This window comes from Erinaceus europaeus, chromosome 10, assembly GCF_950295315.1.
Source record: "Erinaceus europaeus chromosome 10, mEriEur2.1, whole genome shotgun sequence".
In the NCBI taxonomy this organism is placed as follows: domain Eukaryota; kingdom Metazoa; phylum Chordata; class Mammalia; order Eulipotyphla; family Erinaceidae; genus Erinaceus; species Erinaceus europaeus.
Window position 1 is genome coordinate 16,970,901 of NC_080171.1, and position 26,331 is coordinate 16,997,231.

The window sequence follows — 26,331 nt, forward strand, 5'->3', positions numbered from 1 at the left end:
AAAAGCACTGCACAGCTCTGGCTGATGGTGGAGCTAGGGATTGAACCTGGGACCTTAGAGCCTCAGGCACGAAAGTCTTTTTGCATAGCCATTGAGTATCTCCCCAGCCCCATTAACCCTTTTATTTAGATGGTGAACACTGACAATTATTTTTCATCATTTTGGTAAATTGACTTCTATCATTTAGAAAGGGCTGCATTTTGATGCTCTCTCTGTGAAGTCTACTTTGCCTAATATTAGTAAAGTCACTCTAGCTTTCTTCTTTCTAATATCTCTAAGGAGTGTACTATCTTCCTCTAGTTAAATTGCTGTCCTTCTCCTCACACTGCCCTGGCCTGTTCAGTGAGATCCACTCCTGTTTCCTCCAGGAGAACCAGGAGGGTAAAGGCACTCAAGAGCTCTTAGTTGACTTTGACTAGACACAAATGGCAGCTTGTGTTGAAGACATTCTAATTAATATCCGTGCCTGAGGATAGCAATGACAATCAACTCTTAAGAAACCAGACTATTGAGGGCCGGGCGGTAACGCAGTGGGTTAAGCACACATGGTGCAAAGCACAAGGACCGGCATAAAGATCCCGGTTCGATCCCCGGCTCCCCACCTGCAGGGAGGTCACTTCACAAGCGGTGAAGCAGGTCTGCAGGTGTCTGTCTTTCTCTCCCTTCTGTCTTCCCTATCTCTCCCAATTTCTCTCTGTCCTATCCAACAACAAAATAATGACAACAAGGGCAACAAAAATGGAGAAAAAATGGCCTCCAGGAGCAGTGTATTCATAGTGCAGGCACTGAGCCCCAATGATAACCAGACTGTCTGCCAGAGAACCCTTGGGAAGCTTCCTCAGAGATCTGTCTCTGGAGAAGGCACCAGGAAGAAAGTCACATTTTGATGACCTTCTTCTTTTAAAAAAGAATTTATTAATGAGAAAGATAGCATGAGAAAGAACCAGACATCACTCTGGCACATGTGCTGCCAGGGATTGAACTTGGGACCTCATGCTTGAGAGTCCAATGTTTTATCCACTGCACCTTCTCCCAGACCACACCTGCTTCTTTCTTGCATAAATGAAACTTTCTACACTTATCATGGCCTCTCCTCTGTTGCCATTTTTTTTTTTTTGCTCTGGGCATAACACATTATTTTATTAGTAGTCACTTGATTCTCTTTTTCCATAGTCAGTCATATAAGGCATCCCGTGGTTGTTTGTGGGCTCTGTGGCTGATAGGTTCAGTACCTCTAAGCCACACGTCTGGTCTCTGAGTGAGGCACTCCTAAAGCTCACAGGTTTGTGGGCTAACGGCCTGCTAGAAAGGTGAATACTGCTCAGAGAACACAAGAAGAGTTACTTCCCATGATAACTCGACCCATCAGTTTAGATGGGGCTGGAGCTACCCACTTGGTGCTGGTTTCAGTCTGGTGGTGTCTTACCATGTGCATGGCCCAGGTTCAAAACCAGGCATTAATGTGAGTTGCTAAAGCACCAGTTAAAGTTTTGACTTGTGGTGTGTCTTCCTATCTCTCTCTTTTTAAAATTATCTTTATTTATTGGGTAGAGACAGTCGTCAGAAGTCGAGAGGGAATGGGGAGAGAGACTGAGAGAAACTTGCAGCACTGCTTCACCACTTGCAAAGCTTTCCCCCTGTAGGTGGGGACTGGGGGCTTGAACTTGGGTCCTTGCACATTGTAACATGTGCGCTCAACCAGGTGTGTCACCACTCAGCCCCTTCTCTTTATTTAAATAAAAATGTTCCCAGAGTGGTGGCATCACACATGCATGAGGTCCTGAGAAAACCAAAAATAAATGGTGCAACAATGGAAACAAGTCAATATTGTGGCCAGACGAGTCCTTGTGGTTCTTATTATGACTGTAAGATGCCTTTCAGCCAGTAGCCATCAGGTAGTTTTGAATAAATAAAGACTTGTGATTTACAAGACCTGGAAATGACACAGCCTTCTTGGAGGGCATGTGGCAAAGTTTCAGATAGACTTTAAGAGTGTGTGGGCCTGGGATTCTGCTTTTACTGGGGTCCAGGGAAGTGGTCTACTGTTCCCCAGGCTCACTCTTCATCAGTGAATTTAAAACATGAATAGGAAATTAAACTGGAAAGAGAGAGAGAGAGAAAAAAAAAAACCAAAAAACCAGTGACCCAAAATGGTCAGTTACTGAAATCACCTCAGATCTCAGAAACAAAGGGGTCGGGGTCGGGGTGGGGGTTGAGTAGGGGGGAGCCTGGTTCTCTATCTCGTCCTGCTGCTAGCCCTCTGTGGACAGACAGCTCTCTGAGAGACTGCCTCCAAGGTCAAAGTTTAGGTCAAGTTAAAAGAGTTAAAGAAGAGAAAATCTAATCACCAGGATTTACAGAATCCATTTTTTTTTCCTTCCCTGCAATAGAGATGGATCTGTGACCCTGCCCAGCATAATTTATTTTGGGGGTCTATTTCTGCCCAATTAAGTTCTTTTTTTTTTTTAAAAAAAATTATTGCCTTTTGTTGCCCTTGGTGTTTTTTTTATTGTTGTAGTTATTCTTGTTATTGATGTCATTGTTGTTGGACAGGACAGAGAGTAATGGAGAGGAGGGGAAGACAGAGAGGGGGAGAGAAAGACAGACACCTGCAGACCTGCTTCACCGCCTGTGAAGCGACTCCCCTGCAGGTGGGGAGCTGGGGGCTCGAACCGGGATCCTTACGCCGGTCCTAGCACTTTGTGCCACCTGCGCTTAACCCGCTGTGCTACCGCCCAAGTGACTCCCCCGCCCAATTAATTTCTGAAGACTGGATAGGGAGCTCACCCTATCTATCTATCTGCCTTGGTTTCTTTACTCAAGGCCACAGGATCTTGACTCTCTTCTTTTCTTTCCTCTCATACAGTACCAATGACCTGTGCAAGAGAATATTGGGGCAGGGGGTGGGGGAAGACCAGCCTCAGCTGCTGAGGTGACTCCTGAATATGAAGCAATGACTCTGGAAAACTCTGACTCCTCTAGAATTCATTTTTTACTCAGTTGCAGCACCTTTTATATTGTCATCCTTCTCCAGAACTGCTTCCTCCTGGTTTTCTAGGTCCTCCTTAGCGAAATTCTGGCAGTCTCGACACCTCATTTCCCTCTCCCTGCATGGCATTAGTTGCGGTCTTCAGAACCGCAATTTATGGCTCCCACCAGCCTGACACACTGAGCCCTTGGAGGACGCTAAGAGAGTTGCAGCCAGGGCGCAGTCACAGTACTAAAAGCACAACACTTCCCTGGAGAAGGCCCCAAGTTCAATCCTGGGCACCGCACATGCCAGAGTAAGGCTTCGGTGCTCTCAGCTAACAACCAAACATTTAAAAATGTTAAGAGAATCATCAAGCAGGGGTTCCATCCTGCTCTAACACTAGGCAGTCACAAGCAATCTAATCTATGTGGCAGCTTGAATGTGCACATCACAGTAGCTGGCGGGGCCGGTTGGTGGCGCACCTGCTTGAGCGCACATGCTACAATGTGCAAGGACCTGGGTTTGAGCCCCCAGTCCCCATCTGCAGGGGGGAAGCTTTGCGAGTGGCAAAGCAGTGATGCAGATGTCTCTTTGTCTCTGTCCCTTTCTATCACCCCCTTCTTAGTTTCTGTCCTTATCCAATAAATAATAAAAAAATGAGCATTCATCACAGTGGCTGGTAAATGAGGAGTATTATCTCTAAGAGCCAGCCTGACCTGGGCTTGTGCTGCCCAGAACCATCATTGGAGTTCTCACAATTGCATCTTCAGAGCAAAGCCAACCCGTAGCTCTTTCTCTTCCTTGACCTGCTTTCTCTCCAAACCCAGCGCTTATCTCATTTCTCATATTTCTTTTCCAGAGCGTGGAACTTCTACTGCTTTTCTAGTAAAAATTTTTGTTCAGGGCAGAGGGTAGGTAGCATAATGGTTCTGCAAAGAGACTCTCATGCCTGAGGCTCCGAAGTCACAGGTTCAATGCTTCGCACTACCATAAGCCAGAGCTGAGCAGTGCTCTGGTAAAAAAACAAACAAACAAACAAAAATATATATATTTTTTGTTCAGACCTGGCTCTTGTCCCATGCTGACAAGAAAGACCCTTTAGGTAGAAATGTGTCACCTTTGAGCAGACACCAAAGGGCTAGTTGTGACTCTGTCTCCTTTCTCTGCTTTATGAAGGAGCTAGGACATACATCACCCCCCAAAATGATCAACATGTTGTTTTAAATGTTCAGATTACTTGGAAGTACACATGATCATATAAAATAATTTTTATTAAAATAGAAAAGATTTCCAGTATATTGCATTGAAAATATTTATATAGAAAACAAAAGCAATTGCAACAAACATGCTACACCAGCACTGAGAGATTCTGAAAGCTTTAAGTGCCCGCTTGGAAACAACATTTTGGTATCGTAAGTACATCCTTACATATTTCAGAGGGTACACATAATACTGAAAAAATACTTCATGTGAAATCCAAGTCTAGGTGCATATCAACAAGTATTACACTGAATAGCTTATTTCAAACTGTGATACACATTCAAAGGATTCAATTTCTCCCATCCAAGTACTGACCAGGCCCGACCCCGCGCAGCTTCTGAGATCAGACAAGATCGGGCGTGTTCAGGCGGTGTGGCCGTAGACAGTATTCACTTTAAGACACATGCAAACATTTTAATACTTAGATCGACATTTTTTAAATATCAATCACGATTCTTTATAATTCTATATCAAAAAAGAAAGTCTGACAGGACATTTATCTACATTATGCATTATTACAGAACAGCAAGTGTGCCTTCCTAAACAGAAGGCGCTGTGCCAACACACACGATTGTCACTTTACAAATATGGCTATTCACCTCAGAATAAAGTAGAATGATCATGTATTATTTACATGAACTACTCATCTCATTTTTTTTTTTTGGCAATTATATAAGTAGCAGCAATTGGTTAAAAGACTGATGTTTTAAAAACTCTAACTCAGACGAATACTGAGAAGTCTCATCTGGTTAATATAGAAATGTATAATGCAAGATGCTTTGACGGGATATAATTTCTCCCATTCACAAGGGTCACAGGCCCACACCAGTAACCCAGGAGACAGTCACGATATATGATTATGTGAATGTCGGAGAGTCAGTATGCTTTTGCTTAACACAATAGAAGCATTCCTAATTAAATTTGTATAAATTAATTTAAATTTGCCTGATGATTCACACAATACTTCTGAACACACTTTACCTCTCTTTCATACCTTAACAGAGTGGCTCTTCACTGCAACCCCCTAGCTCTTAGAAAGACACAGTTACACTGGGGAACCTTAACACTGGAAGGGACTCTGACATGAAGTCTGTAGAAAAGTGAGTAATATCGCTAAGAAGTGACTGTCATTTGTCAGCGATACAGGATTTGAAGTGGGGGGGGGTATCTAATGAGCAACATGTGAATCATAAGACGACGGACTCACTGGGTGGAGATGCCTGCCTTTCACTAACAGTATTTGCAGAAAACAGATTATAACATTTGTAATAATGAAACAAAAATCCTACTAATACTGGTGGATTAAAAAAAAATACTGTGTGGTAAGTAGAGCAGCCAAGCTCTTTCACTTGGTCAGGGTTCAACTGCAAACCAGCAGTCTTGTATGTCCTTCACAAGGTAGAAAAATTAGACTGAGGAACCTTCTGAGCTTTGCAACGGCGGTCACTTTTGTGTGCATGGCAAGAACAAGGCAAGGCCCAGGCCGAGGAGGAAGAGGAGGGAAAGGCCGGGAGGTCTGGCCCTGACGCTGGCTGATGGCACACTGCTGGACACCTGTACCTGGGAAATGATGAGGGCAGAGAGAGGGATGTGGGATGTCAGGGTAGGGCTGTCAGAGTTGATGAGGGACTCGATCTTCTCAGCCTCTTTGTTGCAGGCTTCAACCTGGGAAAAGGAAATCAGATTCTTTGAATAGGGAGACACAGAGCCTGTGAACAGATCAAGTCAGATGAACTCCACATATATTCCAACACAGGAAATTAATTTTCTTCTCGTTTTTAAAAGATTTTACTTACTAATGAGAAAGGAGGAGAAAGAATCAAACATCACTCTGGTTACACGTGCTACCTGGGACTGAACTTGGGACATCATGCTTCAGAGTCCAATGCTTGATCTACTACGTCACCTCCAGGACCACAAAGTTTTCTCTTCCTCCCTTGCTTAGTCAAGGTAGCTCTGTCCTACAGTCTTAATTAATTAATTGTTAATTAATTATCATTATTTACCAGAGCACTGCTCATCTCTGGCTTATGGTAGTGTGAGGGATTAAACCTGGGCCCTCACAGGCTTAGGCATGAGAGTTTGTTTGCATAACCATTATACTATCTTTCCTGCCCCAGTCTTTATCACACAAATAATAAAAACATCAGTAGAAAATAAATAAGAAATGATCTGGGGTTGGGCGGTGGCTCACGCAAGGCACTCGTCACACCCAGTGTGAGACCGGGGTTGTTCCTCCCCCACCTGCAGGAGGAAGGGAGCTTCAGCAGCAGTGGAGCTGTGCTGCGTTTGTCCTTCCTCCTCCTCCTCCTTCTTCCATCTCTCTCTCCCTCTCTCTCTCTCTCTCTCTCTTGCTCATTTTCACTTTCTATGAAGACGAAAGAAAAAAGGAAAAAAAGAGGCGATCCACGCGACCCTGCTCACCGCTTCCCTGCAATTAGATGCTGTCTTTCTATGGCTAAAGGTTAGAGCGAGCGCATTTTGAATGCCTATGTCAGCATGAAAATGTAAAGCGGTTTAAGGAGCTTTCTCATTGTGGCGCTTTATAAACTGCTTGTGTTCACCACTTTCACTTGAGCTCTCTTTCACTGCTGCTGATATCTGGCACTGTGTGAGTGTGGCTCGCCTCGAGGCCGTGAGGAAGGGTAACCGAGGCCCACAAGACCGGCCCTGGTGGGCTCTTTCTCCCCACCAGAAGAGAGCCCTCAGGAGACAAGTCTCTTCTGGCTTTGTCACTGTAGGACCTCTTCCTGTCCCATGCTTGCTGGGCCTCGGCTACCTCATCGGTGTGCTGAGCAGATCCCTTCCTTCCATCTTTGTACTCTGAGCCACAGCATTTCGCCCTCCCCCTCTCCTGTCTTCTGCAAATGTGTACCTGGCCTCAGCCATCTGGAAAATGCTGATCTCTGGGGACTGGGCGGTGGTGCATCTGGTTAAGCACACTTAGTACTACGCACAAGGACCCAGGTTTGAGCCCCCACTCCCCTTTGTAGCAGGGAAGCTCCACAAGCGGTGAAGCAAGTCTGCAGGTATCTATTTTTTCTTTTTTTTTGCCTCCAGGGTTATTGCTGGGCTCGGTGCCTGGACCATGAATCCACTGCTCCTGGAGGCCATTTTTCCCCCCTTTTGTTGCCCTTGTTGTTGTAGCCTTGTTGTGGTTATTATTTTGTTGCCATTGTTGTTGTTGTTTGTACAGGACAGAGAGAAATGGAGGGCAGAGGGGAAGACAGAGAGGGGGAGAGAAAGACAGACACCTGCAGACCTGCTTCATCACCTGTGAAGCGACTCCCCTGCAGGTGGGGAGCCGGGGGTTCAAACTGGGATCCTTACTCTGGTCCTTGCCCTTTGCGCCACATGCGCTTAACCCACTGCGCCACCACCCAACCCCCGTATCTATTTTTCTTTCTCCTTCTCTGTTTCCCCTTCCCCTCTCAATTTCTCTCTGTCCTATTGAATACAATAAGGAAAAAAAAATGGCCACCAGGAGCAGGGGATTCACAGTGACCTCTGACTTTCAGAGGCTACACTGCTTTTCTCCCTCCTAACAAACTTTTCACTGGGCTCTGGTTTCCTGCTCCCTGACCACCACCCTTCCTGGTATGTGCGCCGCCTCTAGCCTGCAAACCTGAATGGGACAAGATGGCTGCGAGCATGTGCTGAGCCCCACCTGCAAAGCTTTGGGATAATGATCGACAGGGATGATCAGGACCACGATTTCCGATTCAATGCTCAAGTAGCCGAACACGTCACACTGTGGGACAGACACGTGCGTGCGGATCTTCTGAAGTATTTCCAGAATTGTTATTGGCTTCTTGTTTGTGACCTAGAGAAAAACAGAACAAAACAATTCCACTACCTGACAAAAGGAAACATTTCTTACTGCCTTGCTATCTTGCCTAAGTCAAGCAAGTTTCTTAATCAAGAGACCCTTGGGTGCAGAGAACTGACATTGTTTTGCTGGTTGAGGGAGATTTACCCGACTTCAGAGCCAAGATAAACATGCTTGACATAACTTTTTTTTAGTACTTTTTAAAAAATATTTATTTATTCCCTTTTGTTGCCCTTGCTGTTTTATTGTTGTAGTCATTATCAATGTCATTGTTGTTGGCTAGGACAGAGAGAAATGGAGAGAGGAGGGGAAGACAGAGAGGAGGAGAGAAAGACAGACACCTGCAGACCTGCTTCACCGCCTGTGAAGCGACTCCCCTGCAGGTGGGGAGCTGGGGGCTTGAACCGGGATTCTTACGCCGGTCCTTGCACTTTGTACCACTTGCGCTTAACCTGTTGCGCTACAGCCCGACTCTGCTTAACACAACTTTTATTTGCTTTTGCTGGCTAGGGCTTCACTTCTTTGAGATGACTTGATTTTTTTTCCAGGTGGAGAGAGACAGAGAAAAGGAGGGTGTAGGGAGGGAGGGAAGGACACCACGGCGGCGCTGAGCCTGAGTCTTGCATGAGGTAGATCAGGCAACCTCCTGCCTTTCCCCGCGCCCTTATTTCTGTCAAGGTTATTGCTGGGGCTCTAAGCCTGCATGATTCCACTGCCACCAGGGGACTCTGACTGTTTCTTTTCTTCTTCATCCTCTTCTTTTTGTAAATAGAGGGAAAGAGCTAAAGAAGGAAAGAGAGAGAGAGAGAGAGAGAGAACACAGCACTATTCCACTGCTTGTGAAGCTTCCTCCCTGCAGTGCTCCCGTGTGCTGGCTGGGACCGACGTGGGTCCCTGAGCACAGCAAAGTGTGCGCCCTACCATGAGAGCTGTCTCCCGTGGTGCTCCCCCCACCTTTATGTGACCGTTCTGAGTGGAAGTCATAGGGAAATAGTTTTTCCTGTAAAGAATATAGATATTTTACATAAAATGCAGATAGTTTCTGAGGTAGTCACTAGACTTGCTGTAACATTTTTTTCTTTTTTTCAAGATTTATGTATGTATGTGTATGTGTGTATGTGTGTGTGTGTGTGTGTGAGAGAGAGAGAGAGAGAGAGGAGAGACTGGAAGAGGGAGACTGAGAGAATCAGAGCAACACTCTGGCACATAGATGTTAAGGATCGAATTCAGGGCCTCCTGCTTGAGAATCTAATCTTTTGTTCCCTTCCTCCCTTCCTTCATTCCTTAATTCCTTTTTTCTTTCCTTTTCTTTTTTTCCCCTTTCTTTTTACCACCAGGGTTATTGCTGGGGCTCGGTGCCTGCATTATGAATAGTCCACTGCTCCTGGTGACCATTTTTTCCACTTTTTTCTTTCTATTTTTATTTGATAAGACAGAGATAAATTGAGAGGGGAGAGGGAGATATAGAGGAAAAGAGAAAGACAGACACCTGCAGACCCGCTTCAACGCTCAAGAAGCCATCCCCCTGCAGGTGGGGAGCAGGGATTCAAACCCGAGTCCTGATGCATGGTGGTATGTGCGCTTAACCAGCTGTGCCACTGCCTGGTCCCTGTGAGGCTAACCCTTTTCCCACTGTCCCACCTCTTAGGCCACTGGCTGCTGCACTTTTCGAGTCCAATCTCCACAAAAGGAAGAAGTAAAGTGATGGCACAGAAAAGGGGAGGGGAAATGGCCAGTGCGGACCAGACCACTGCTTCCAGGGGCTGTGAGCACACGCAGCCTTGACATCAGTCTGGTCTCTGGCTTTGCCTTCAGTCCTACTACTTACTGTGTCAGCAGGGGAGCCTTTAAAAATTATTATACAGCCTTTTATTGTACAAAGGGACAAACTCATGAGAGCAAGCAGTTACAAAGACCTATTGTACACAGCTAGCTCGAGGAGCTACAAAAGCCCAAGTGAACACATCGTATTTTACTCGAGTTTTACATGTCTGGCTCGTTCATTCTTTAGAATCAGTGCTAGCAGCTCACGCTGCCATCACTCGTCACTGTTGTTATCTTAGCTGATCACAGGTAACACTGAAGGCTTACTGTTTGCGAGACACAATGGCAAATACATTCATCAGACAATGTGACAAACACTAAACTCATATACCAATCATACCAAAATGCCAACGTTTCCCTTGTTAACGTAATCAAATGCTTTCTCTTAATGAAAGGCGTAGCTGAACTGGGATGCACAGAGCAAGGTCACTACACAGACTGGGGTGTGGAAGAAAGCAAAGAACAGCCTATCTTCCAGCCCTACTTGCTGGGCCGTGAGCTACACCTCGGACAAGCCGCTTCCCTGCAAAAGACTTTCTTCACCTCTAAATGAGATAAAATATTCTACCATGTCAGACTACTGAGAGGTTTATTTTTATTTTAAAAATTTTATTTTTTGCCTCCAGGGTTATTGCTGGGGCTTGGTGCCTGCACTACAAATCCACTGCTCCTGTGGCCATTATTTAATTTTATTTATTTATTTATTGGATAGGACAGAGAGAAATTGAGAGAGGAGGGGAAGATAAAAAGGGAGAGGGAAAGAGACACCTGTAGACCTGCTGCACGTTTGTGAAGCAACTCCCTGCAGGTGGGGAGCTGGGAGCTCGAACCAGGATCCTTGAGCCAGTCCTTGCTCTTCTTACTATGTACGCTTAACCCAGTGTGCCACCGCCCAGCCCCCTCCGAGATGTTTAACACTGCTTCTTCAGGACTTGCAATATGAAGCATAATTACCTTAGCAATAGTATCCAGTTTTTCTCTGTCAAATAAAACTCTCAACATCCCAGCACACAAAGGACAACAAGCACCTGCAAGGTAGAAAACATTTTAAGTGTGTTCAGAATTAGAAACAAGAGTTCGAAACAGTCGATAAAATTACCAGCCCCCCATTTCGGGTTAGGAGAGTCCTGGCTGTCCTTCCTAGTGATGACACTTTTAGTTTTTTTTTTTTTTTACTTTTTTTAATATTTATTTTTAAATTCCCTTTTGTGGCCCTTGTTGTTTTATTGTTGTAGTTATTGATGTCATCGTTGTTGGATAGGACAGAGAGAAATGGAGAGAGGAGGGGAAGACAGAGAGAAGGAGAGAAAGATAAGACACCTGCAGACCTGCTTCACCGCCTGTGAAGCGACTCCCCTGCAGGTGGGGAGCCGGGGGCTCGAACTGGGATCCTTATGCTGGTCCTTGTGCTTTGCGCCACCTGCGCTTAATCCGCTGTGCTACAGCCCAACTCCCGTGATGACACTTTTAGATACATTCCCTGACCAAGCTCACACATTCACCAAAATTCTTCCTCTGTCCTGGCTTTTTATCCTTTATTACTTTTTGAGGTGAGGCAGTTGTGGTATGAGGAAGAAAAGGAAGTGCCGGCCTTTCAGGAGACAAGGCAGCTAGACCCTTCCCTGTCTCAAAGCTCGCTGGGCAGTCCCAGGTGAGTGCTTTCCTGGGCCTTAGAAACTCCAAGAGGGTTGGACTTTAATTAAAAAATAAAAATAATTTTAAAGTCATTGACATAAAGATCAGTTTTATTTCGTAAGAGGAGGAAGAGAGACAAGTTAGAGTGGTGCTTAGTTCTGGCATAAGAGACACCTAGAACCTCAGGCATAAAAGACCCGTCATTTACCTACTGAGTCACTTCCCTAGTCAGTGAAGTTATCTTAAAGGGAAGCAAAAAATATCAGAGCATGGCTTCCAGGTGAAAAAATAGATTTGTTTTGTTCAGCGCAGTGCCCCCGGTGCTGTAAGAATATTTAACACCTGTGGTCACCCAGTAAAGACTGGATGAATTCATGGATAGAAGAAGAAATCTGTTAGAGTCCAGGTGAATCTGTTCTGGCCAGACGGGAGAAAGTCACTTCTGCTTCCTGTGTTGAACTGAGAAGTACATGGCTGGAAAGTAAGTTGCTACCACTTACGATGACCTGCATGGAAGAAGACTTGCTTCAGTGCTGTGACCTCTCTCTCAACTCTTTTTCTGCTTTGCTGTCTATCTCTAATATGTGCAGTGCCGAAACTGAATTCAGGACCTTCCACATGCCAAACCTATGCCCTGTAGGCAAGCTACCCCCAGCCACTGCCATCTCGTACTGAACCACTGGGCCTGTGACTGGGGAAAGACGTCCAACTGGGAGGCCCTCAACTTTTCTGCCTGAGATGCCTGGTCTGATTCCCAGTACCACATGTGGCAGAGTGCTGCTCAAGCTTGTTACTCTCATCTCTGATTCTTTCTTCTTTAAAAAATTTTTTTTATTATCTCTATTTATTTATTGGTTAGAAACAGCCAGAAATTGAGAGGGAAGGGGGTGACAGGGAGAGAGACAGAGAGACACTGCAGCCCTGCTTCACAACTTGTCAAGCCTCCCCCCCTGCAGGTGGAGTCCAGGAGCTCGAACCTGGGTCCCCGCACACTGTAACATGTGCATTCAACCAGGTGCACCACCACCTACTCCCCGAAACTTTTTTTCTCATATGTAGCAAATAAAATAAATCTTTATGTATATTTAAAAAATATCACCAGGCCAGTTGATGACTAAGTGAGTTCACTGCTTTTTAAAGACAACCCAATACATCTAGTCAGCATCAGTCAGGTTTGTGGTGGTGGGGTGTTGTAAACAAGCTGGTCAGCTCTCTTCTCAGTGACTCGCTCTCTGGAAGCATCCAGGCAGGCTCTCCCAACCCCACTTCTTCCCACCCCAAATGCCACCAGCCTACCAGGCGGGATGATGGGTTTGCACTCAGCTGCTGAGAGTGAAGGACACTTGACCGCCGCACACTCTGCAGCAGAACTGTGGTCTGAGAGGACGCCCACGGCCTGGCAGGGCCCGTGGTAGTCAATCGCCACCCGGTCTGAGTAGGCAGCGCACATGCTGCTGTAGGTCTCTCCGTTGTGCCCACAGACGGGTTCCGTGGCTCTGCAGAAGGGCTGAGGGCAGACAAGTCACATTTAGCCTAGACATTTCTATGGGATGCTTTTTTCTAGCCAAGAGAAGTCTATTTTAAGACAGGATAAAAAAAAAAGAGATGGGTATAAATTCTGGGCCCCTAACTTAACTATATTACTAAACCAGGCTAAAAGTAGGACTAGGAAACAGTAAGCCATTCCACAATGAATGAATGAATTTTCTCAGCTTCTCTAGGACTTGGGACCTCATTCTATGTGGGAAAATTATTTTTATTATTCCAGAAGTGCTTCTTTGAAGAAGACACATTCTATCATATTTTTTATTTATATTTATATATTTATATTCATAAAAATACAGAGATCTTATCATTTCATGCTGGGTATGAGATAGGGGTGGGAAGGATGGAGAGACTGATAAGAGTGGGGAGCCTCAGGATCCACCAGGCAGGTTAAGAATATGTACTGGAATGGCCAGGCGGTGGCGCACCTGGTTAAGTGCACACATTACAGTGTGAAAGGACCCAGGTTCAAGCCCCTGGTCTCCACCTGCAGGGGGGAAGCTTCACAAGTGGTGAAGCAGGGCTGTAGGTGTCTGTTTTTTTCCCCTCCTTATCTCCCCTCTCAATTTCCCTCTAATAAGTAAATAAAAATATATGTTTTTTAAAATGGACTTGATAAAAAAAATATGTACCAGAGGCTGGGTGGTGGCACACCTGGTTGAATACACACATTACAATGCATGAGGACCTGGGTTCAAGTCCCCTGTCCCCACCTGCAGGGGGGACTTCATAAGTGGTAAAGTTGTGTTGCAGTTCTCTCTCTCTCCCTCTTCTCCTACCTCCCTCTCCACTCTTAATTTCTCTCCATCTCTACCCAAAATGAATAAAAATTATATATATATTGCAAAATTGCACTTAAAAAAGATTATGTACCAGGAAATTGAAGCCAGTAAAAGGGAACAAGGGAGAAGAGGAGATAAGAGTTTAAAGCAGCAGGTACAGATGCAGTTGGAACGTAGGGTCAGAAAAAGTAAGCCCAAGGGCATAGCTGAAGAAGGGATTTTCCTGAAAATGAAAAACAATGTATTAGGTGCGATCGGATTAAGTGTCAGATGGCTGTGAGCAGGGGATGCTGGACAGAATGTAAGGATTTCCTCCAGGGAGGGGCAGGATACAGATTAGCAGAACACGTGGGAAGCCTCAGTGGGTTGTCCTTAGGATTATTACTTTGACACGAATACAAAATTCACAACCCATAAGATTAAAATATAAACACATGGAAAAGAATAGTTAAGTCCTAGAGAAAATTTTAATCACGCTTCAATACTAAAGGAAGGAGTTTGGTGAGAGGGGTATGGAAAGAACTCGTTTGGGTTTACTGTTCTATCAGGGAAATAATGATTTACAGGACACTTGTCACAGAGGTACTGTACCCTCTCTCACCCTTTCATGAGTGCTTGGGTTGTTTTAAATCACATGCCTTCTGATCTGTTTTCTAGTGGGTCCACCAAACTACGGAAAGTGAAAATGGAGTGTGAAACTTAAATTTCCCCCCCTTGAGCGTAGGCTACAAGAAGCCAACTGCTTGGATATTAAATAGGCAACAGTATATGCACTAGCAAGAGGGCCCTCTAGAGGTAAGGGAAAAGCCAGTCTTGGGAAGAAGGCTCACTTTCCATAGAGGATTGAATTTGATTGATTTGACAGGATTCACCCAAGAATTAAGTGTTTTTAGTGCTGATTCATTAGTAAAAGACCATTTTGCTGTCCAGTGTAGCCGAATCTGTCAGCCAAACAACTACCTGGCATGGGCCTTGGTATAAGAGGCTTTTCCCTCTCTGGTACAAAGTGCACAGATTGCTGTGCTCCATGTGGCTTGTGTCACAAACAGGATCTCGAGCCTGGTCACAGGTGAGCTGTCTTGGCAAACACTCATATTGACTACATCCAAATTTATCAAAAGTCGTGAGGCAGACTTGTGGCCTGGGTATGCACCTGAAAAACACAAATGCTTCACTGTAAGCCAAGCTGGGAAGGACTGGCGAAGCAACAAGGAGGCGAGTCAAACATGCATATTGTAGTGGCACTGGCCTTCCTCTGTGCTGTTTTTCTCAGTCTGCTATTTGTTTCTGTGCAGATGACTTATTTTCACATAGCTGCATTTTCCAATCTTTTCTTCTAATTGGCTTTGAATTATACCCAGAAAAGCCCTCTCACCTTGAGGATTTACCATTTTATTAGATAAGCAAGATAACCCTATTCAGAAAGGTTAGCAAAGCAAGGAAAAGAAACAAAAGCCAAACTGATACTTAATTCTACCTTCCAACATAACTGTATTTTCCTTTTGACTTATTTCTGTATCTACTTTTCTTATGTATGGTGTCTAATCTACTTTTATCCTAGACTTAGTAATCATGGCATCAATTCCCCCCCACCCCCAGGCTTTTCAGGATGAAGAAGCAAAAGCTTCTTTTCCATAAAATTCCTCATAAGGGAAGGACTGTAACATTGGATGTGCTCTGCTTGGGTTTCTCAAGTATTCAGTGAAACTCTAGTTCTAGAAATGTGAAACTTAAGGGAGTTAGCAAAGTCTTGCCGTATGGTCGCCCGATGTAGACATCCTGTACCAGGCACAGGTCAACTGTTCTCTGAACTCATGAGGAAACTGCAGAGAACTGAGCCGATTTCTTTAGCTAGGAAGAGAGAGACAGAGACCGGGGGGGGGCGGGGGGGGGGGGACAAGGGGCCTGGAGGATACCGCAACAGCAGAGCTTTCTTCATTGTGTTGGGGACCAGGCTTGAACCTGGGCTGAATACGTGGCAAAGCTAGTGCGCCCTCTAGCAAGCCATCGTGAAGGGCCAACGCTTTGATTCTTAAAGCTGTTACTCTCAGTCCCGCTGACACCACCTTCCCCCACTGTAAGCCTTGCCTGCAATGCCCTTTCCCATCATGCTCCACATCCTCTGGAGGCTTTCCGAGGCATCCGTTAGGCAGCACCAATCACTTCACTTCTGAACCCCAATCATGGCATGTTATGAAGCCATTTTAAATTGTGCCCTACTTCTGACTCCAAAGGATTCAAATCAGAGACCTTAATTCAACTTTTTTTAAAAGAATTTATTTATTTATTTATTTATTTATGAGAAAGATAGGAGGAGAGAGAGAAAGAACCAGACATCACTCTGGTACATGTGCTGCTGGGGATTGAACTCGGGACCTCATGCTTAAGAGTCCAGTGCTTTACCTACTGCGCCACCTCCCAGACCACTTCAACTTTTTTTTTTTTTTTTTAACTGCAGGCACTTTAGTAAGTACCACATTTCAGTTCAAAAAGATAAGAAACCACTGACTTACCTTTGGTTTTTTGGGCATGGGTTAGGATTACATGGATCCTTTGCAATACATGACCCAAATTCGAACTGGTGGTCTTGGAGACCCACACAGCGTGCAATGCAGGCACTAGGGTAAGTGCGTCCATTCTGCCCACACACCGGGACAAACTGATCTGCACAGTTACAGGGCAGCCCTGAAGAGAACAAGCAACCTCAACAATTTGGATCTGTACATCCCTCTCCCCTCCTATTTAACTAAGCCAAGCTGTCAGCAGTCATGTGGAGAGTTCAGGCTCCAATACAACTGTGTACCAAGTCAACGGAAACTCCCCTCTGGTTGCAGAGCATGTTTAAGAGAAGGTGGCAGTCTGAAAAATGATTTGCCTGCACAATGGATCTCCTTTGTTTCATTTATTGGCAGTTAGATTGGGGTATTGTGACCTTGTTCTCAGGGACAGAGACCCCTGGAAACAAAGCTGTGAGGACAGTAAAGAATGTTTCTCCTGGGGACAAAGAAACCCTCCTGCACTGCTAACTGGTGGGAATGGCAACTGGTCCAACCACAGTGGAGAGCAGTCTGGAAAACTCTCAGAAGGCTAGAAATGGACCTACCCTATGACCCTGCAATTCTGCTACTGTGGATATGTTCTAAGGAACCGAACACACCCATCCAAAAAGATCTGTGTGTAACTATGTTCACAGCACCACAATTTATAATAGCCAAAACCTGGAAGCAACCCAGCTGTCCAACAACAGATGAGTGGCTGAGCAAGTTGTGGTCTATATACACAATGGAATACTACTAGCTATTAAAAATGGTGATTTTTACCTTCTTCACCCCATCTTGGATGGAGCTTGAAGGAATCATGTTAAGTGAGATAAGTCAGATACAAAAGGATGAATATGGGATGATCTCAAAGGCAGAAGTAGAAAAACAAGATCAGAAGAGAAAACACTACGTAGAACTTGGGCTGGAGTTGGTGTATTGCATCAAAGTAAAAAACTCTGGGATGTGTATGGGGCTGGGGAGGGTTCAGGTCCTGAAATATGATGGCAGGAGAGGACCTAATGGGGGTTGTACTGTTATGTAGAAAACTGGGAAATGTTACATGTGTACAAACTATTGTATTTTACTGTTGACTGTAAGTCATTAATCTCCCAATAAAGAAATTTAAAAATAAAATAAAATGCCAACAAGAAAAAAAAAGAATGTTTCTTCTTACCTAGTATATAAAACTCTAGAATTTAGATGTTTAAAGTTTAATTTGGGGTATTTCTGGAACATCAAAGAGCAATACCAAAAATCAAGACAAAGAGATCCCTTTCATTTATCTTTTTAGGGAGGGGGAAAATCAAGAAGGTTATCTTGGAAATGATCACAATTTTGAGACTCAAGAATTTTTTCTCTTGAGTCAGGGATACCACCTGAGTTCCAATATGGCAGATTAAGTGAACCATACAATTTCCTTCGGGTTTGCCAGCTCAGGGTCATGAATAGGATTTATCCCAGGTCACTAGAGGAGGAAAGGGTCCTTATGTTTGCAACTTGTGCTCTCTGCTGAGTGTACGACCACCCAGGCTAGGTTCTAATGCTGGTGAAGTTCATTTCTCAAGAACGTCTAGGTGTGGGTCCAGGCAGTGGCGCACCTGGGTAAGTGCACACACTACAGTGGGCAAGGGCCAAGGTTCAAGCCTCTGGTCTCCATCTGCAGGGGGGAAATTTCATGAGTGGTGAATCAGGGCTGCAGGCGTCTGTCTCTCTATCTCCTCTCTTCTCTCACTTTCTCTCTGTCTCTATCCAAAAATAAACAAGAATATTAAAAAATGTTTAGAATGTAAATGAATAAATAAAAGTATTCTGTGTGTCTCTTTAGATGACTTTATGACTTCTCTAAGAATGACTTCTCCTCAGCAGAGCAGAGCACACAGCGGCTAACAGTAAAGGATCATGCTGATGACGACAGAGCTGATCCCGTTTCTACTTCCCCATTAGTTTGCTGCTCACTTATTTCTAGTTTCCTTTGTTTTCAGTGGGCTGGAAATGACGAGGGTTGCTTTATACTGTTCACCCCACCCCACCTCACCCCACTCCACCCCTCCCTAGTGTAAGTTACTGTTGTGTAACCATGACATGGGGCAAGAACCACTGCTTAGTTCCTCTTTCCTCAGAACCAAGGGAATTTCAGATCTGGAACACAACAGGTACCAACAGACTGTGTGCTGGTTGCTATTGGTAACACTCTCACTTCACTAGCCTTTTCTGCTTAAGAACAGAACCAGTAACACAAAGGCAGGAAAGTCAAGAGAGTATGATTCTTAGATGTTATGGCTTGTGGGAGCCTATGTAAACCAGTTAACTAAGGTATGCCGAGGAAGAACATGGTTAAGAAAACACAAAAGGGGAGTCGGGAGGTAGTGTAGTGGGTTAAGTGCACGTGGTGCAAAGCGCAAGGACCGGCTTAAGGATCCTAGTTCAAGCCCCTGGCTCCCCACCTGCAGGGGAGTCGCTTCACAGGTGGTGAAGCAGGTCTGCAGGTGTCTGTCTTTCTCTCCCCCTCTCTGTCTTCCCCTCCTCTCTCCATTTCTCTCTGTCCAATCCAAGAATGCCGACATCAAAAACAACAAGGGCAACAAAAGGGAATAAATAAATATTAAAAAAAAAAGAAAACACAAGAAATAACTTCAAAAACGTGTGTGTGTGTGTGTTGGTCCTGAAAGTGGCACAGTGGATAAAGCCTTGTATTTATTCTCACACATGAGGTCCTGGTTTGATCCCCAGCATTCCAAGTGTCAGACTGATGGTCTGGTTCTCTCTCTTTTTCCTTTCACCCCTCATAACTAATAAATAAACATTTCAAAAATACATGTACGGGGGGCTGGGTGGTGGTGCACTTAGCTGAGTGCACGTGTTACAATGTACAAGGACGTAAGTTCAAGCCCCTGGTTCTCACCTGCAGGGGGAGCTTCATGAGCAGTGAAGCAGTGTTGCAGGTGTCTCTTCTCTTTCTCTCCTTTCTTCCCTCATCTCTCTCTCTCTTTTTAAAGATTTTATTCATTTATTTATTAATGAGAAATATAGGAGGAGAGAGAGAGAAAGAAAGAACCAGTTATCACTCTGGTACATGTGCTGCTGGGAATTGAACTCAGAACCTCATGCTTGAGAGTCCAATGCTTTATCCACTGCGCCACCTCCCAGACCACCTCCCCCTCATCCCTCTCAATTTCTGTCTAATAAATAAATAAATAAAATGTTTAAAAATACATGGATGTCATAAAGCAAAATGGTAAAAGTAAATGGCCCTGATGACTGGTCCTGTTGTTTTTAAGTTGTGAAATTTCATTAGCTTAATGCCTTCAATTCATTGATAAGGGAACTGAGATCTAGCGAGGGGAAGTCTCTTACTCTCTGATTATGCATTTATTTTACTATGTACATTTGTAGTGAAGGCAAGAGCAGCTGCCAGAAAGGGAAGACTGGATGTGAAGGGAGGCTGGCCTGCAGAGGACGGCTTCCAGACGAGTGCAGTTACCTGTAAAAGAGCGGCGGTCATCTTCTGAGCTGTGCTCACTGAGGCACAGGCGGGTGGAACACACCAAATTGCCAGCAAAGCAAGAGCAGACATTGCAGTCGATGTTAAAGGAAGTTCCATGGCCTGAAAGAGAGCACACTGTTGATGTCCATCATCTGCTTCTAAGGAGAGAATGAACTAAACTAAATGGAACGGCCTAAAACATTAACAAATGGAGCTCTTAGAAGATGACTTCCGAATATATAAACTAGGGAATTAAATCTCGAAGATTTCTATCTCCTTCTTTGCCTCCTGCCACGTCATTTCAGCAACCTGCTTCCCTGAGAATGGTTCTGCCTTCCCTTTCTGCCTTGATGATTTCTCCTCCTCCTCTTCCTCCTCGCCCTCTTTCTCCTCTTTCTTCCTCGTCCTCTTCTTCCTCCCTGCCTTCTCCTTCTTCATACCTTTGTGGGAAAGACTGGTTTGGTGTGCTCCTTTCTGTGGTGCAGACACCCTCCTATTTCATTACAGAAAGCATAACATCAACTCTTTACCTTAGCGTCAGTGCCACAGGCCTGAGCATGATCTTTTGTACACAGTAGGGACTTAGCGAGTGACAATTTATGGGAGAAAAAAGATTTGTTTATTCTTAGATATACTCTGTGATTTTATGCATTTTAGTTAAGTAGAATAAAGACTAAGAAACGAATACTTGACAGCAGTCTAGGATAGCCACCTGCAAACTCTCTTTAGTCAAGATCATTCTTATTTTATTTATTTATTTTTAAATCTTATTTATTATTGGATAGAGAGAGAAAAATTGAGAGGAGTGGAGGAGGTAAGAGAGTGAGAGAGACAGAGAGACACCTGCAGCCCTGCTCCACCACTTGTGAAACTTTCCCCCTGCAGGTGGGGGTCAGGGGCTTGAACCTGGGTCCTTGCACACTGTAATGTGAGCACTTAGCCAGGTGCGCCACCTCCTGGCCCCTACTCTTCTTTTAAATATGATCTCACAGAGAAGGATAAACCAAGAGGCATATAAAAGCTGAACAACCTCATTTGTTATTTGTTATTACTATCCTTTCTGATGTATGCCATCCTCACAGGAATGAAGTGGTATCTCACTGTTGTCTTTATTTGCATTTCTCTGACACTCAGAGACTTAGGGAGCATTTCCTTATGCCGGTCCTTGTGCTTTGCGCCATGTGCGCTCAACCCGCTGCGCTACCGCCCGACTCCCTGGTGAGCTCTTTCTACATCTATTTGGTTATTGGTCTTTTGTCTGATGTACGGCATGTAAAGATCTTCTCCCATTCTATAAGGAGTCTCTTTATTTGGGTGGCTGTTTCTTTTGCCTTTTAATATGTTTTTTCCTACCTCCCAATCAACAGAATAGTTCCCATTCCCTATTTTGTGTTCCACGATGCCAGACTTGTGGTAATATGGGGCAGATGATAGAGATGTGACTTCCAGCAGAGTGGGAAGGATTATACCTTTGTGCTGCTGTGGAAGGATAAGGGCTTTGGAGTCAAATAAGCCTGAGTATAAATTCCGAGCATTAGCAATAGTGCTGAGGGGCCTGAAAGGTGTCACAGTGAGTAGAGCGCTAGACTTGGGAGCATCAGATCTCAAGTTCCATCTTGGCATGCCATGTGCCAGAGTGATGCTCTGGTACGCTCTCATTCTCTCTCTTTCCCTCCTATTTTATATTAATAAATAAAAAATTTTAAAAGGAATAGTATTTATATCCAAGAGTAACTGGGAGAATTACATGAGATAATGCAGTCCAAGATTAAACCACAGTATTTAGTACCCTGTTAAGAGTTCAGTAAGCATTCATTATTTTTGGCACTTAGAACATTCCTTGAGGAGGCTTTTAAGAGGAATTACCTTAGGAGGCCTAATCATAGTACTGTAGAGGTCTTCCTATAATGTCAAAGTAAATAATCTCTCATTAAAAATAAGGAACAGGAGGGAGTCGAGCACAGCGGGTTAAGCACACGTGGTGCAAAGTGCAATGACTGGCATAAGGATCCTGGTTCAAGCCTCCGGCTCCCCACCTGCAGGGGAGTCACTTTACAAGTGGTGAAGCAGGTCTGCAGGTGTCTGTCTTTCTTTCCTTCTCTCTGTCTTCCCCTCCTCTCTCCATTTCTCTCTGTCCTACCCAACAACAATGACATCAATACCAATAATAACTACAACAATCAAACAACAAGGGCAACAATAGGGAATAAATAAATAAATAAATAAATAAATAAAAAGGAACAGGATCACATCCAAGAACAACCAGAAAACGTAATGAAAAATACATGGAATCTCACAACACTGTCACTGTAGCATTTGAAGAAACTCACTGAGCCACAGGTGGATGTACATGTGCTTGGTAAGGGGTGTGGGAGAAAATTTTAAGACCAAAACGACTTGGACCTAAAGCCCAAAACAGGCAATGGGCAGATGGCATCATCTTGATAATCACAGAATGGAACACACAAGCTTGGTCCTAAGAAGGTGGGAAAAACCTGATCAGAAACTAAAACTGTGTGGTCCACTCAGATTGCAGCAGTGGCTGGTATAGGACAGAATACAGTCTGAAACAAGGTAGCGAGACCTATTCTGTCTACCCAAGGTAATATGGAAGACGCTTCCCTCCTGCCACCCCCACAATGTAGAAACAACATTGTCAGTGCTACCTACTGGGTGAAGAGCAGAAACCACACAATTAAAACATGGAAAAAAGAAATACAGTTGTTCAAATTCAAGGATTTGGAAAACATGTCTGAGTTTGAATTCAGAAAGCTTATTTTGAAGGTAGTGCAAGACTCACAATAACAGACATAAATAAACTCAGGATCTCAGAGAACATTTCACTATAACAAAGAAAACTCTGAACAGAGCTACATGGTGTGAAAGACACTTTGGATGGAGTTAAGGTTCACATAAGAGGCCTAGTAAGTAGAATAAGTCAGAATGAGGAGAGATTATCAGGACTAGAAGATAAAACCACCACACTCTCGGAATGCAAAGCTGACGGAGAAGAAAGGTTCATGAGAAATGAAGCAATTCTCTTTGAAATAGCAAACTTCATCAGAAAAAAGAATGTAAGAGTTATTGAAATACCTGAAGACAAAGAGAAAGAGAGAAGAGCAGAGAACATATTCAAAGAAACCAGAGTAGAAAATTTCCCACACTTGGGCAACATTCAGAACATAGGCAAGCAGGAAGCTGAATGAGTACCCAAGTTTCTGAATACAAAACTTGGCTCACAATACAACATATTATAGTAAAACTATCCAAAATCAAAGACAAGAAAAAAAAATAATGCAGACTGCTAGGGAAAGGAAGAACCTGACTTACTGAGGTAGAACCACCAGACTTTCATCAGATTTCTTATCACAAACCCTAGAGGCAAGAAGGGAGTGGAATGACATATTCACAGTATTTGAAGTATAAGAACTGCCAACCACAAATACACTGTCCTGCCAAACTATCCTTCAGGTATGAAGAAGAAATTAAAATCGCTCTAAACATACAGAAATTAAAGGAATTCACCACCACCATTCCTGCCTTTCAAGAATAACTGAAAAGAATTCTACATGAAAAGAAGCAAAGGAACTCCAACTCTAGTTGAGGGGATGAGGAGTAGAATAGTATCAGGACTACAAACAATAGAAACAAAAGAATCAAATCCACAGGAAAAGGGAGGGCAAAATGGACAGAGTGGTATTACCAATGTTGGTGAACCAAGGCCAACTACCAAAGACCTAGACATTAAACCAGAAATTCTAAAATCTCAATCTTTGCCTGTCCTTGGTTGGAACCTGAAGGAAAAGTGTTGGGTGGGATGAGTCAGGAAAAGAGGGATGAATACTGGGTGGGCTCTTGACACGGGGAGCACAGGGTGAAACTTGTATGGAGGGTGGTGTAGTGCATCAGAGCAAGAGAAGGAATGGAAGGGGGGAGTTGGCGGGGGTGGGGAGGGGTCCGAGCTTGGGGGGTGAGAGTATTTTGCAGATGCCTGTGATTTGGAGCTGAGAAATGGTGCCCATGTATAAACAACTGTGCTGTAAACCATTATCCCCCCCCATTAAAAATGATAAATAAATAAAAATAAGAAACAGATCAATGCAGTTCAAGACTCACTTTTCCTTTTCCCTCCAACAATACACGACTTCTGGAGGTCTATGCAGTGCATCTCTGAACAGTTTTCTAAAAGCCCACTTTGTCCGCATGAGCAAATTTTGTAACAACCAACTTCCCCTGCGGATGACGGCACCTGGATCAGTGTTCCTTGACGAACGATGAAGTCAGAAGCTTCTCCTAATTTGCAACCTGCATAAGAAAACATTAGCTGAGAAATGGTATTGTCTTATGACATTAGATATACTTTACATAGATCTTACAGCTACTGTATAGCTACTAATGGCCTTTCACCAAATTAAGAAATTACTGTCATTTATTGGCCAAAAACACATCTTTTCAAGTGAAAAGTCCATGTTCTCTGAGATGGTGGTGAGTACAGATCTATATCCCGGAGCGGGGTCTAATTCAGTTCATTTTTATAAACGCTTTGAAAGGAGCTGGGGGATGGCGCACCTGGTTGAGTGCACATGGTACAATGCACAAGGAACCCAGTTCAAGCCCCCGGTCCCCACCTGGTGCAGGGGAAAGTTTTCGAGTGGTGAAGCAGTGTTGCAGGTGTCTGTCTCCCTCTCTATCACCCCCTTCCCTCTTGATTTCTGGCTATCTCGATACAATAAATAAATAAAGATAATAAAAAAAAATTTTAAATGCTTTGGAGGGGGAAGATAAGAGGGACTCAAAGGGGTCACAGTATCCCTTAGTGGAGGAAGATGACAAGCTGGTCGAGGGCCTGGTGTGCTAATGCCTATCAGAGGAAGATAAGAAACTGCGCACAAGTGATATTTAAAAAAAAATTTATAAAAAAGAAACACTAACAAAAACCAGAGGATAAGAGGGGTTCAACTCCACACAATTCCCACCACCTCAACTCCGTATCCCATCCCCTCCCCTGATAGCTTTCTTATTCTTTATTCCTCTGACATTCTTATAAATCATTATTTTTCTCAATAAAGTGATTTAATATAAAAATGCTATAAGGTAAGCATCTTATAAGTTTTATTTGGTCTTATAAAATACATTTTAAAATCACAGGGACTTCTAAAATAGAACATGTAAAATAATCTTGTTCAGGAAAACTTTTAAGGATAGAATGAAAATCTTAAATTTGAATAAAAGGTGAATACTTGAGTGGCTTAAGATAAAATCATTCATTTTCAAATTTAGAAAGGTTTATTATGGACCTATAGCTGCTAGGTCATGGTATTATACAAATATTGTAGATGATTCTTTGAAATATTATGCTCAATTAGGCTGATTTTATGTCCTTTTTATTTCAGTTATTAAGAATGGTGATTCTAATGTGAAAAAGAAGCATTTTATTTTTTAAATTTTTAAAATTATCTTTATTTACTTATTGGATAGTGAAAGCCAGAAATCAAGAGGGAAGGGAATGACAAAGAGGGGGAGAGAGAGAAAGACACCTGTAGCACTGCCTTACCACTCATAAAGCTTTCCCCCTGCAAGTGGGAACCAGGGGCTTGAACCCGGGTCCTTGGGTATTGTAACATGTGTGCTCAACCAGGTGCGCCACCACGCAGCCCCAAGAAGCATTTTCTTTTTTGTTGTTGATGTTGCTCTTCTATTTTATACCTTCAATGCGTCATTTATTGAATAGAGACCGAGGCATTGAGAAGGAAGGGGGGGGGGGGGGGGAGACACCCGCAGTGCCGCTTTACCACTCCTGTAGCTTTCTTTATGCAGGTGGGGACCTAGGTTGAACCCAAGTCCTTAGGCATCGCAACACACATGTACTAAACCAGGTACACTACCACCTAGCCTCGAAAAAGAAATATTTTTAATTGGGAAATAGATAAAAGAAAGCAAAATGTTACCACAACTATATTCTAAGGGGGCTGGTTCCCAGAGAGCTAGGCGATGGCATAGAAAATTTTTAGCCTAAAATTTGTATGAATTTCAATAATCTTTATAATTATACACTGAATTGAAAATTCCGGTTTCCCATATGCTAAAGGAAAGAAAGGAACAACATGCAGGATATTCTCTCAAATATTACATCAAGGAAGACAAAATACAAAATACTAGCCTCATCTTTAGTAATTAGGCATTATATAAATCATTATAAAGTCAAGTTTTGTATTGATACTACTTTACAATGTAAATGACCATTAAACACTACATTTGTATTTATGTCTTTCTGGTTATTGTTTATTAGAAAAATCTGTTTGGTGTGTTCCGGGAGGTGGCACAGTGGATAAAACATTGGACTCTCAAGCATGAGGTCCTGAGTTCAATTCCCAGCAGCACATGTACCAGAGTGATGTCTGGTTCTTTCTCTCTCTCTCCTATCTTTCTCACTAATAAATAAATAAAATCTTTAAAAAAAA

The 26,331-nt window shown here is 43.7% G+C and overlaps 1 protein-coding gene and 1 long non-coding RNA gene across 4 annotated transcripts in view; one reads left to right on the forward strand and one right to left on the reverse strand.

Moving 5' to 3' along the window:
* The window catches only part of LOC132540836 (uncharacterized), a 29,751-nt gene that overhangs the window by 2,886 nt on the left and 534 nt on the right, over nucleotides 1-26,331 (forward strand). The window lies entirely within an intron of this gene.
* RECK (reversion inducing cysteine rich protein with kazal motifs) overlaps nucleotides 4,225-26,331 on the reverse strand; it is a 79,440-nt gene continuing 57,333 nt past the window's right edge. For all 3 annotated transcript variants that reach the window (XM_060199194.1, XM_060199195.1, XM_060199196.1), the window contains 8 exons: nucleotides 23,987-24,175; nucleotides 19,868-19,990; nucleotides 16,360-16,531; nucleotides 14,807-14,999; nucleotides 12,816-13,026; nucleotides 10,839-10,912; nucleotides 7,899-8,054; nucleotides 4,225-5,896 (listed from right to left, as the gene is read on the reverse strand). In XM_060199194.1, coding sequence (XP_060055177.1) covers nucleotides 5,675-5,896; nucleotides 7,899-8,054; nucleotides 10,839-10,912; nucleotides 12,816-13,026; nucleotides 14,807-14,999; nucleotides 16,360-16,531; nucleotides 19,868-19,990; nucleotides 23,987-24,175 — 1,340 coding nt within the window. In that variant the 3' untranslated portion in view covers nucleotides 4,225-5,674. The remainder of the gene's footprint in view (nucleotides 5,897-7,898; nucleotides 8,055-10,838; nucleotides 10,913-12,815; nucleotides 13,027-14,806; nucleotides 15,000-16,359; nucleotides 16,532-19,867; nucleotides 19,991-23,986; nucleotides 24,176-26,331) is intronic.